General features: G+C 40.5%; 1 protein-coding gene across 1 annotated transcript in view; it reads left to right on the top strand.

The window, feature by feature from the left end:
• The first annotated feature begins 10,340 nt into the window (after nt 1-10,340).
• LOC100392073 (NBPF family member NBPF15) overlaps nt 10,341-13,189 on the top strand; it is a 50,074-nt gene continuing 47,225 nt past the window's right edge. The window contains 4 exon segments of the mRNA XM_078333130.1: nt 10,341-10,364; nt 10,720-10,845; nt 10,973-11,095; nt 11,854-11,966. Coding sequence (XP_078189256.1) covers nt 10,341-10,364; nt 10,720-10,845; nt 10,973-11,095; nt 11,854-11,966 — 386 coding nt within the window.

The following is a 13,189-nucleotide window of genomic DNA, read 5'->3' as shown; positions in this document are numbered from 1 at the left end:
TGCTTATATAGAAATGTTTAAGCCAGAGTGCTAAAAGAATTCACAAATTATTATACAGTTATTATCTTGCATTTGGTTCCCAGAAATGCAAAATTCATGCCTGCAGAGAATATTTCTAAACTTTTTTTCTCATTTACCATGTGCTTGGTAATGTAGTAAAAACATTGCCAACATTTATAAATAGGAGCACTAATGTCGAATACACGTAATTTCCTTCATTTGCTAGTTTTCCCTTTTTTGTCATGATAAGCTACAAATAGCAAGATAGTTTGACTGAGGAATTCATTGTGTTCTTTTCCCTATTGTGAGCTCAGCATGGGAAACAAAAATGATAGGTTTTTCCATTCCTTTTCCCTCAAAGGGAGGAGTCAGAGCTTTAGGTCTTAGTGAGCTGGGTTTCTGTTACCCACAACAGAAAGACTTGGACGTTTTTGCATAGGGGAGGCTAAAGGTATTTAGTGTTAAAAAAGTGGAAGAAGTCACCCTGAGGAGATGTTAAATATTAATGGTTTTAACCATTTTAACTAAAGGTATTTAGTGTTAAAAGAGTGGAAGAGGCCGGGCGCGGTGGCTCAAGCCTGTAATCCCAGCACTTTGGGAGGCCGAGGCGGGTGGATCACGAGGTCGTCAGATCGAGACCATCCTGGTCAACATGGTGAAACCCCATCTCTACTAAAAATTACAAAAAATTAGCTGGGCATGGTGGCGTGTGCCTGTAATCCCAGCTACTCAGGAGGCTGAGGCAGGAGAATTGCCTGAACCCAGGAGGCGGAGGTTGCGGTGAGCCGAGATCGCGCCATTGCACTCCAGCCTGGGTAACAAGAGCGAAACTCCGTCTCAAAAAAAAAAAAAAAAAAAAAAGAGTGGAAGAAGTCACCCTGAGGAGATGTTAAATGTTAAAACCATTAACATTTAACTCTTGTTGCGGCACTCCAGAGGTGAAAGAGCCTCCAAACAATGTGAGTGTGTGTATGCCTGATGTGAAGCATGATGTTCTGGAATCATGGAGAAAGCCCTCTGTCAAAATTAAACAGGGAAAAGTAGATGTTGCCACCAGAGAAACTTAAGTTTTAAATGGATTGGAGAAACTGAGAAAAGAAGGAAAGCAGACACAGTCCACTGGAGATGCACTGTTTAACATAAAAATCGCTACTTACCCATGGCTATTTAAATTTGGACATAAATGTATTAAAATAAATGCCATTTAATTCTTCATTCACACTAACCACATTTTACCTGCTCAGTGGTAAGACATGGCTATGGTTACTACATTAGATCACAGAATAGGTCAATTCCATTATCACAGAAAGTTCTATTGGACAGAATTTCTCTAGAGTTTATGCCATACTAAGGAGAGATAAAATAAGAACAACTGAGATTTTATTTCATAATAATATGCCATTTAGAAAATTTAGAAATATGGAAGTTATCAGATGCCCAGTTTTAAGCAGAAAATTATTATTGTTTCAATTTTTTAAATTTCTTCTTCTATTTCTCTCCTTCCTTCCAGCCTGCCTTCCTTCTTTCAGTCTCCCTTTATCTCTCTCTTTTTTTTTCTTTTCCCTTTAAATGAATTCCTGTTACACTCAAAATGTCATGTGGGAAGTTCCTACACCAAATAAGTAAATCTGTTCCTGTGGCATCTGGTATAGCAATGAACCGCACTTAAAAGCAAGATTTTCATCAAAGGTTAGCGCTTTGTCAAAACTTTGATCTGAATATTTTCTTGCAACTACATATTAAAAGAAAAGAAAAAAAAAATCTTCTCTCTTAAAACAACTGGAAAGACCAGTGGGGTAAAATAAAAAAGGAAACATCTACTTAAAAATATTGGACACCTATGCAGGAAGAAAGAAAAATAGATATGACCAGAGAAGTGAATCAAGCATTTGGGTTTTTTTTCACTAGAATAGTTCATTAATGATAACAGTATTATTAATATATGAGAAAGTGAACTGAGCTCAGTGAGACTCATAGGTATGAGAGAAGAATAATTGGAATTTACACAACACCAAAGAGGAGGTTACCTAGCAAACACTCCAAAGTTTCCACGGGAAACTTTAATAAAAGGCGACATTGCTAAGGATAAGGGTAAACCAGAAATGGATCAACCTTCACAAGAATAAATGAAAGCCCAGATTTAATCTGTACGAATATGTGAGTTAATTGAAGTTATCTGGAATTATGAATGCCCCTAACCTAGTTTTCTGCCAAAAACAAACTAAGTCTTCTCTGGAAGAATAGATCTTCCAGAACCTCACATTTTCTCTATTATTTATCACATATAATGCCTAGAACTTATTCAAAATAAGCAGAATTACAAGGATATAAGATGATGTGATCAAAACTTTAGAAATCCAGATGATATCTCATGGGAAATTCAAATAATAAAAATGCCAGAAACAGATTTTATAAAAATTATGATTGCTATATTCAAGTGGTTAAAGGACAAAATTGAGTCCTGGGGGGGGCGGGGCTCGGCGCGAGCCGGCGAGATGCTGGTGTCGGCTGCCCGAGAGGCTGCAGCAGCGGGGGAGGCGGCGGTAGAGGCAGCGGCTGAGCCCGGGCGGAGGGTGGCGTGGAGGGGCAGAGCGGCCGCTGCAAGATCGTGGTGGTGGGAGATGCGGAGTGCGGCAAGACGGCGCTGCTGCAGGTGTTCGCCAAGGACGCCTTTCCCGGGAGTTATGTCCCCACCGTGCTTGAGAACTACACCGAGAGCTTTGAGATCGACAAGTGCCGCATTGAGCGCAACATGTGGGACACTTCAGGTTCCTCTTACTATGATAATGTCCGGCCTCTGGCCTATCCTGATTCTGACGCTGTGCTCATCTGCTTCGACATTAGCCGACCAGAAACACTGGACAGTGTTCTCAGGAAGTGGCAAGGAGAGACTCAAGAGTTTTGCCCCAATGCCAAGGTTGTGCTGGTTGGCTGTTAACTAGACATGCGGACTGACCTGGGCACACTGAGGGAGCTGTCCAAGCAGAGGCTTATCCCTGTCACACATGAGCAGGGCACTGTGCTAGCCAAGCAGGTGGGGGCTGTGTCCTACGTGGATGCTCCTCCCGGTCCTCTGAGCGCAGCGTCAGGGATGTCTTCCATGTGGCCACAGTGGCCTACCTTGGCCGTGGTCATAGGCAGCTGCGCCGAACTGACTCACGCCAGGGAATGCAGCGATCCACTTAGCTGTCAGGACGGCTAGACCGAGAGAATGAGGGCGACATACATAAGGATCGAGCCAAGAGCTGCAACCTCATGTGCCGGGCTAGGAGTGGGGCAGAGTGTGAAGCGGGTGGTGAGGGACACAATTGTTTCCCTGCCTGCGTCCAGGCTTCCTGACCTCCTGAGCCTGTCTGGGAAGTCTGGGCAGGCAGAGCAAGCAATTCTTCTGGCAGGGGAGCTGGAGGGCAGAAGGGTATCATTTCTCATATCCTCCTCCCTCCTCTTCTCCAGTGGATGTTGAGGGAGCTAACAGGGCTGGCATCGGGGCATGAACTGGGATGGGGCAGGTGGGAGTTAGGGAAGCTGGTATCAAACAGTGACCTCAGTGGAGTCTCCTAGGTGAAGGGTACCCTCCCTCTCCACCCCCACCCTCCATATCCTGGTTCTTTCTGGCCCAAGGAAAATGTCCATTCTGTGACCTTCTCTTTTCCTCTCTCACTTGTGCAGCTGTTCTCACACATCTTAACCTCTAGGCAACATGCAAGGAGAAGCCCCTCCCCACATCAGTCCACAAGCCTTAGAACCCCCCTTGCTCCAATAGTCACCCAATAAAGCCCATGTCCATGAAAAAAAAAGGACAAAATGAGAATTTGAAGGAAATGTGAAAATTATAGAATTGAAAAATACAACTGACAATTAAGAATTCGATGAATGAGTTACAGCTGAAGAGAAATTAATAAGCTGGAAAATCAGAAAAGACATTCTGATTAAAACACAACTTGAAAAGAATGGAAAATGTAAAGAGGGGGCATAAGAGAAATATGAGATGTGATATAAAGGCATAATATATATTTATTTAGAGCCATGTATGGAAAAAAATAAAGGGAATTAGGTACAAGCAATAACTGAAGAGAAAGTGGCCAACACTGTTCCAAAAGTGACAAATGACATCAAGCAGTAAGCTTTATGAATCTTAAGATAAACAAAAATAATATCAGTAATAACGACATCAAATAACTGCCTGGAAATACCATAATAAAATTTACATAAGCAAAAGAAAACAAAAAGTCTAATCTTCCTCTCTCCCCAACACTGTGGTAGGCTTGAAAATCATCAGCTTTGCAACTATAGCAGCTGTAAAAACCAGTAGCCTCACTGGCATGGAAGAGAACAGATCTGGGAGACCCTCAAAAGCCCTGTCCCAGACAGTTGCTTCTGTTAACTCTTGTGGCAATTCACTGTAAAACTCCATTTTCAGAGCTTGTGTTTACCTTACCGGACTCCGAGCTGTGAAAATAGTGTTATCTCCAGTGAACATGTCCCCAAAAATCAAGAACATCTGTTTAAAAACACAGCTGACTGAGATAGCATTATGACTTGGGGCTAACAAGTGGCTGATTACAAAATCAAAAGGAAAACTTGAAAATAATATGACCTGGAAAGAAAGATAGTTTCACTTCCTATTTGGATGCTTTCTATTTCTTTCATTTGCCTGGTTACTGTGGGTTAGTACTATGCTGAATAGGAGTGGTGAGAGTGGTGATATTTGTCTTGTTCTGATTCTTAAAGTGAATGATTCAAGCTTCCGTACATTCAGTATGATACTGGCTGTGGGTTTGTCATAGATGGCTCTTTTCCTTTTGAGGTATGTTCCTTAAATGCCTAGATTATTGAGAGTTTTTAACATGAAGTGATGTTAAATTTTATTGAAAAAATTTTGTATGCCTATTGAAATGATCATGTGGTTTTTATTTTTAGTTTCATTTATGTGATGAATTACATTTATTGATTTGCGTATGGTGAGCCAACCTTGCACCTCAGGAATAAAGACTACTTGATCATGGTGGATTAACTTTTTGAGTGCTGTTGAATTCAGTGAGCTAGTATTTTATTGAGGATTTTTATATCTTTGTTCATCAGAGCTCTTGGCCTAAAGTTTTCTTTTTCTTGTTGTATCTCTGATAGGTTTTGGTATTAGAATGATGCTGGCCTAATAAAATGAGTTAGGGAAGAGTCTCTCCTCAAAGTTTTGGAAGAGTTTCAATAGGATTAATACAGTTCTCTGTAAGTCTGGGGGAATTTGATTATGAAGCCATCTGGTCCAGGTTTCTTTCTCATTGGTAAGTTTTTTATTACTCATTCAGTTTCAGAACTTATTGGTCTGTTCAGTTTCTTCCTGGTTCATGCTTGGGAAGTTCTATGTTTCCAGGAATTTATCCCTTTCTTTTGTATTTTCTAGTTTATGCGCAAAGAGGTGTTTGTAATAATCTCTGAGGGTTTTGGGTTTTTAAAAATTTCTGTGGGTATTTGTAATGTCACCTTCATCTGTTCTGATTGTGTTGATTGGGATCTTCTCTCTTTTTATTAGTCTAGCTAATGGTCTATCAGTCTTATTTGTTCTTTCAAATAACTAACTTCTAGTTTCATTGATCCTTTGCATAGTTTGTTGCATGTCAATTTCATTGAGTTCCGCTGTGATTTTGTTTATTTCTTTTCTCCTGCTAGCTTTGGGGTTGCTTTGGCTTTGTTTACCAGTTCCCTCTGAGTGTGATGTTAGGTTGTTAATTTGAGGTCTTTCTAACTTCAGTGTGGGTGCTTTAGTGGTATAAACTTTACTCTTATTACGGCTTAAGTTGAGTCCCAGAGATTTGGTAGGTTGTATCTTTGTTTACATTAGTTTCAGAAATTTTCTGGATTTTTGCCTTAATTTCATTGTTTACTCAAAAGTCATTTGGGAGCAGGTTACATAATTTCCATGTCACGGTATCATTTGGTCATATGTTTTTAATATTAATTTCTACTTTTACTGTGTTGTGGACTAAGAGTATGCTTGGTATGATTTGGTTTTTGTTTTGAATTTGTTGAGAATTGTTTTATGGCTGAGTATGTGGCCTATTTAGAGTGCATGCTGTACACAGATGAGAAGAATGTATATCCTGTCGTTGCTGGATGGAATGTTCCCTAAATGCCTGCTAGGTTCATTTGGTCAATTGTTGAGATTAGATCTCTAATATCTTTGTTACTTTTCTGCCTTGATGATCTGTCTCATACTGTCAGTGGGTTGTTGAAGTCTTCTTTTGATATTATGTGGTTAACTAAGTCTCTTCATAGGTTTTTAAATCTGAGTGCTCCAGAGTTGGGTGCATATATATTTAGGATAGATGAGCATTCTTGTTGAATTGAGCCTTTTATCATTATGTAATGCCTTTTTTTGATCATTGTTGACTTAAAGTCTTTTTCTTCTGAAATAAAAATAGCAATCGCTGCTCTTTTTTATTTTCCTATGCTTAGTAGCTTTTTTCTTCATACATTTTCTATATTTTCTAGCTCAGAAGGCTGAGGCACAAGAATCACTTGAACTCTGTGTGATGGAATGAGACTCTGTCTCAAAACAAACAAAAAAATCTTCTGATTGTATTATGAAATTTTTGTGGTTTTTCAGCTCTATCAGATCAATTTGGTACCCTCTTAAAATTGTTATTTCATCTTTTAGCTGTTAGATCATTTTGTGGATAACTTCAATTCATTATATTGAGTTTTTACTTTGTCCTGAATCTCAATGATTTTTGTTACTATCCATATTCTGAATTCTGTCTGTTGTTTCTGTCATTTCTATTTGGCTAAGAACCATCAATGGGGAGGTAGTGTGAATATTTACAGGTAAGAAGACACTCTGGCTTTTTGAGTTGCCAGAGTTTTTGTACTGGTTCTTTATCCTCTGTGTGGGCTGAGGTACCTTTAATTTTTTAAGTTGTTGTTCTTTGGATGGGGTTTTTTGCTTATACATTATGTGATATCCTTGAGGGTTCAACTGTAGTATGAGTTGGCTTTGGATAAGTGACCTTGTTTATGGTTATTTCAGGGATCCAAGGCTCATGTCACCACTCCTGGGCTGCATGCTCTAACCCTAGGGTCTGGTACCAGGCCTACAGCTTTGTTCTTTGGCCACTCAAGGTTAAGCACCTGCTGTGTTGGAGGGGCTGAGGTGTTCCTAGTCCACTGGAAGCATTACTCTGATGGGGTGTTCTGGCAAAAAAGTACTTCATAGGAGTGGTGCCAGCAGGGTCTGCACTTATGCATGTGTGCTAGCAGCAGGGCAGTGACATGGCAGGATCTGTACATGCCTACAATGCCAGTGGCAGTAATATGGTTGATTCTACACATACACACCAGTGGCAGTGGGGTGGCAGGGACCATGCATGTGTGAGTGCTGGTGGCGGTGGTGCAGCGGGATGCATGCTCACTGGTGGGGGCAGGGTGATGATGTCTGTGCACGTGCACCTCTTTTTTTCATCTGCAATAGTTTCTCAGTATTCCTTTGTCTTTCATAATATTGTTCTGGCAAAAATTTTAATGGCACCCCTTTCACTCCCAAAAACTTTCTAGTTTGGACAATAAATATCACCTTATTAATGTGTGATTGGAGATAATGTTCCGTGAATATTCTTCATGATCAGAGTATTTTGGGCAAGAGAGCACTGGCACTTGAATTAAAGGAAGATTGAATATAATAAACAATTGGCATAATAATATGAATACATGTTCTTTTAAGTATTTGAAAGTTTTAAGACTGTATAGGAGTCCTGAGACCAATGTCTTTGAACCAGTACCACAAAGAAACAACAGAAACACATTGTTTAAGATTATACCACTGTTTAATGCAATTTAGATTGATCCATTTGTTCTTTTGGTGTTTTCTTCTTATGTCTCATACTTGGTGTTTTCCCCAATATCTATTTTCATTGTTTAGATAAGAAGACGGCCTCCTTAAGCTCCCTGTGGTCTTCTAATTTTGACATTCCCTAGGTCATTGCATTACTCACTGTATTTCATATTATGTTTATATTTCTTTTTGTTCAAAATCGTATTAAGCCAGAAGCTACATGTCATGCTATGCTGGCAAACCCATTCTGGGGAAAATTTTTTTAAGGCCCCATTTAAAGTGTTTACTGCCGTCTTTAAGCTGCAATCTAAGCTGCCAATCTGATATAACTGTTGATGGTGTTGGAGTTGGGAAAAGATGTACACAGCCTACTGTCCTGAGTGGTAGTGGCCAGCTCCAACATACCCTGGTCTAGGTCTATATTAATGGCCAATGATATGTGTTTTTTGAGAAAAGATAATTCTTTTTCCTGTTTTCAACTGGAATTTACCTGTGGCGATGATATTGATATCACTAACCAGAAACCAGAGTCAGTCTGTTTTCTGTTATTGAATCTCTATCTAACAGTCACCCATTTGGACCCTCAGTGTGTTACAAAGACAAAAGTGTAAAACAAATCAAATATCCTTTGTTTTTGAAGCGTAAGTTCACATTATGCACTTTACATTTTCAATTTGGCTCTCTTCTGGATAACATAATTTGCAAGGACTTCAAAGATTAATAGTTTGCCTTGCTAGTGCTCTTGGATGACAACTTCCATATCCCATGAGAGCTTGGTAGAAATGCAGACTCTTAGGCCTCACCCTAGATTTAATCCAATCTGCATTTTAACAAGATCCCTAGGTGATTCTTACGGAAACCATGTTTGTGAGCACTGACCTTAGGGTATTTGAGCTCTAATTATTTCAGCTCGCTGCCTTATAATTGGAAAATTGTTGCCATATAAATATAGCCCTCATAAGATGTGCTATGTTTAGCCAAAATATGTCATGTTTTGGCTTGTTCCTTAGTTTGTCCTCAATGTTATTTTTCCAGTTAGTTGAAGTTGTCTCTTTCCAAATACTGAAATGTCGCGATGTATTTTCAGAATTCATTTCCTTTAAAACAAATTTTCTATTCTCTTTTGAAGCATCAGATTAATCACTTTAGTTCCTATTAGATTTTTGTCTCCTTGAAAATATTGATGTGTAAATTCTTTGCTCTGTGGAATGATCAGTCAGAGTTAGTGCATATTTTTTCTTCCCTCTTGATTTGGAGATTCACTTTTATATGTTACTAAATTAGTAAAGTGTTAAAATGTGGTACCTTTGATTTCTGTGAATCATTCCCAGCCCTTGGCTATAAAGGCCAGCATAATTTACTATCATATAGTTCAAGAGCTTGACAGAGAAATTGGACTTTTTGGGGAAGAAGAATGCATATAAAATATATTAACGAATTTATAGGAGTTTAAATAAGTCCCTCTAAGGCAGTCAATCTCACCCTGGCTTCACTTCAGAATTATTTGAGAAGATTTTAAGAAGCCCTAGTACTGCTCTCTTCTCTGAGACACACTGGCTTAATTGGTCCGGTGTTGTTTTCATGTGTCTGTATTTTTTTTAAAACTCTCAAAGTGATGCAAACCGTGGATTGAGAGTCACTGCTCTACCAAAGAGCAAAGCCAAAAAATAAACATGACTTGGTCAGGCACCCTGTAACAGGAGTCTCTTTCATTAAGGGGTCTACTTATCCTTGGTACTAGTATATATAGTAATTAAAGTTGTCAGCTGCGTCCATCAGATTTAGCTACATCTCTGTAAGAATTACTCGAGTGTTTGTTTTTAACCTGCTTTTATGAAAACAGCAAAAATACTGAAGAAAATGAGGTTACACTATGGAATAAGTTATAGAAAGTTTAGTAAAGAGCAAATTATAAGTTAAATCTGCATCCACATTAAAAAGAATGTAAGGGTGGATGCGTATGGCAATTTCCTCAAACCTATCCTCCAACAAGAGGCAGAATACAAATACAGCATTTCCTCAAATAATGTTTGTGTCAACACTGCTTTCTCATTATAATACTGACAAGAAAAAAAACCATGTCAAAAGCACGTGTTGAAGCAGAGGATCCACATAACAAGACTAAGGCTGAGAGGGTCCTTTGGGAAAATTCAGAAGAGTAGATCTGTGTTGGGAAAGAAAGAAGCAACTGGGGATGATGGCTTAGTGCCTAACTATCACATCACTTCTTATTTTTTTAAAATAAAGATGGGGTCTCACTTTGTTGCCCACGCTGGTTTCAAATTCCTGGCCTCAATTGCTCCTTCCACCTCTGCCACCCAAAGTACTGGGATTATAGGCATGAGTCACCATGCCCAGGCCCAACTATCACTTCCTAATCCAGACTTAGGTCTCCAGTAAGGACCTAAAAACATTGAGCTAGTCATGGAGGCATGTGCTTAGACGAATTAAGAAAGAGGTGAGTCTGCAGCACTGTCACAAGGGTGAGCAAATACTGAGAGGGACTGCTGAGGAAATGGTCTTCATCAGTGACTCTCAGGTGAGACCAGGGGTCCTTGGGTTTCAGCACAGCCCGGGCAATTGAAATGCAGGGCTCCTGAAAATCCATGACACCCCCACATTCTAATTCCGTTATTGCAACTGCAGACAGTTAACTGGCACAATGGCTGCTAACCTCCCTCACTCTTGTAAAGTCTGAGCTACAGGCAGTGCCTTCGGCTCTGAGCTCAGGCATGCTAAACTCTGTTTCGGCGATTAAGTGCTGTGGGGTGTTGATCAAGTTCTTCTTGACCATAAGTCAACCATTCCAGCTGTTGTTATCCCTCAGTGCTGACTAAACCTATTTGATTTCACTTGTTTTTGACCCATCACATGTTTTGGTTTCTTCTCCCTAGTCCCTGTTATGCCTCCTCCTGGAGCCCTCAGCTGAGAAATACAGGGACCCCTGTCTTCAGGAGGAGGGAGGGTCACGTGAGATAATGAGCACCATTTGGATCCATGAAGAGGACACCTGGAAGGAGGTCAGTGGGTGTTGGGAATGTGCAGTCCCTTACATGTGCCGTGTAACTACTTTAAACTGATTTCTTCCCACCAGATTCTCCTTTAAACTGATTTCTTCCCACCAGAATCTCCTTTGTTGCTCTATAGATTCTTACACCCCCAGCCAAGACCCAACTCACTGGCTCAGACCCATGCTGTCTTCCCCACGTTCCCTGCAGTCCAGAGCCAGAACCAGGCTCCAGAGGACAGGACTTCAAATCTGCATACATCGTGAGATATATTATTCTAACCTCTCTCCATTTTATTCTCATTTCCATTTCTACATGTCCGGTTAAGGATCTAAAATGCAACTCAGATGAATCTTGAGGCCAGGGTATATGAGAGAGCATTTTCTGAATTAACGTTGAGAAAAGTGACTCCAGGACCTGCTTTATGCTACACAAGATGACAGACAAGCATCTGTCTATAGGACAGTCTTTGCTTCGGTTCAGCCCAATTGATAAGAGAGAGATTTCACTGAAGTTGTCAGAGAGAACACCGAAATCCCTGAAACCACAGGAAACAAAGCCGATCATGAGATAAATGGGGAAAGGAAAGAAAATGATGGGAAATTGGGTTGTACCATTTTGTATCTCTAAATCCCGCTGCCATGTAGTAAACAACTGGTGAGATTTCAGTTAAGATGCATGCCTTGAACTCACACCTTGAGATTCTCACTGACATGATCTGGGGTGTGGTTTGGGTGTCTGTAGTTTTAAAATGCTCCCATGTGATTCTAATATGTGGCTGAAGATGAGGAAGACAAATGGTCTTCTACGACCTCAGGTTGCCAACATGGAAGTTTTCCATATGTGTGGCTACTCCGAAGAAAAGGCTGAGCATCCATCAGCATTTGATGAGATCTGTATTCCCCTCTCAATAGTACTGTTCAAATAGTACAGAAAAAAATCAGACAGGAAACCAAAAAAATTAAGAGATTAGACCTTTTGCCTCTGCTCCTAATGATGAGTGTGGCATCTATACGTTAGGGCATCAAGAGCAGGAAGTACCCTGGTGAGAGGAACGTCCTGCTTCCTGGGGCACAGGCTCTTACTCTAAAGAGGAAGAAAAATGGCACATTACACAGTGTGGAGGTCACAGTGTAAGATGTGGAGAAGGGATCCTGGGCCGGACTCTTGGGCTCCATCCAAGTTCCTGAGCTTTTCGGTGCCTCAGTTTTCTCATCTGTTTATTGGGTCCTATAATAATACCTACCTCTGTAAATTGCTGCAATGAATTACATGACCTGTTTCTTCTCAATGTCCTAGAACAATACTTGGCACAGAGTAAACACTATTCATTCTTTATTCTGCTATTTCTAACTTAATTCAAACTTCATTAGTATTTGGCCATATTTCTTCTATGACTTCAGGGTCTAATGCCTCATATTTTATGCAATTATATTCAGATATGATTTTTCAAATTTTTGACAAATTTGGGCTTGAAATTCCCGGTTCCAGGGAATCCATGAGTCCCACAGTCCTAAGGGCATTTCCCACTGTCCAGAATATCAGTACTTCCTGCCCCCATAGAGGGTGTTGCAGGAGAGGCTGCAAGGCTTGGGAACGTGGCCCAAAACTAAGAGTCAGACCTTGGGTGCTGTGAATTCTGACTCTGTCTCATTCCAGGTGTTACTTGATGTGCCACTGAGTTTCTTTTTCCCCATCTCTAAGTTGGAGAGTATTAGATGCCAGTGAGTCAGGAGGTTTATAACTAAAAATGAGGAAATCCCTCACTGGAGCCTGATAGTGGAGATGCCTTTGTCCTTGGGATAAATGCTGCCACCTGCCATGTAGGCAGTGACCACAACAGCCTGTCCAGCCTTCCACTGAGGCAGGAATGACTTTCTTTTCTCAGACTGTGATGAATACCACCTCAACATCCAGTCTCTGGAGAGAGACATCTACAAAATTGGAGAAGAAACAATCTATGAGGAATTGAAATTAATTGAGCTCAGGTGAGCAGATGCTGTGGGGACAGGTGGGGGGCAAAGGTGTGGATCTCTGAAGTGCAGCACTTCAGCTGGGAGAACCAGCAGCTAAGCTGGGCCAGGACCAGGACAGCCATTTACGTGGCAGGCACATTTCACAGCAGCACTCATACAACAGAACAGTCATCTTAGCACGTTACCGGCTGCAGTTGTTTCCTTGAGCTTTGATTACACTTTTTATAACAACGAAAAGTTGAGTCAAACTTTGCATATCCAAAATTAATTAAAAGAAAGTGAACCACCCAGCAGCATTTAGTGCACTCTATCCCATGTACTCTTAGAGTCACCTCCTGGCTGACCGCAGCTACTCATTTGTTCATTCAATACTGACTTCT

The sequence above is a fragment of the Callithrix jacchus genome, chromosome 7 (assembly GCF_049354715.1).
Source record: "Callithrix jacchus isolate 240 chromosome 7, calJac240_pri, whole genome shotgun sequence".
Taxonomy (NCBI): domain Eukaryota; kingdom Metazoa; phylum Chordata; class Mammalia; order Primates; family Cebidae; genus Callithrix; species Callithrix jacchus.
Note: the sequence above shows the minus strand (reverse complement) of the source record. Positions and strands in the feature narration are given on the sequence as shown.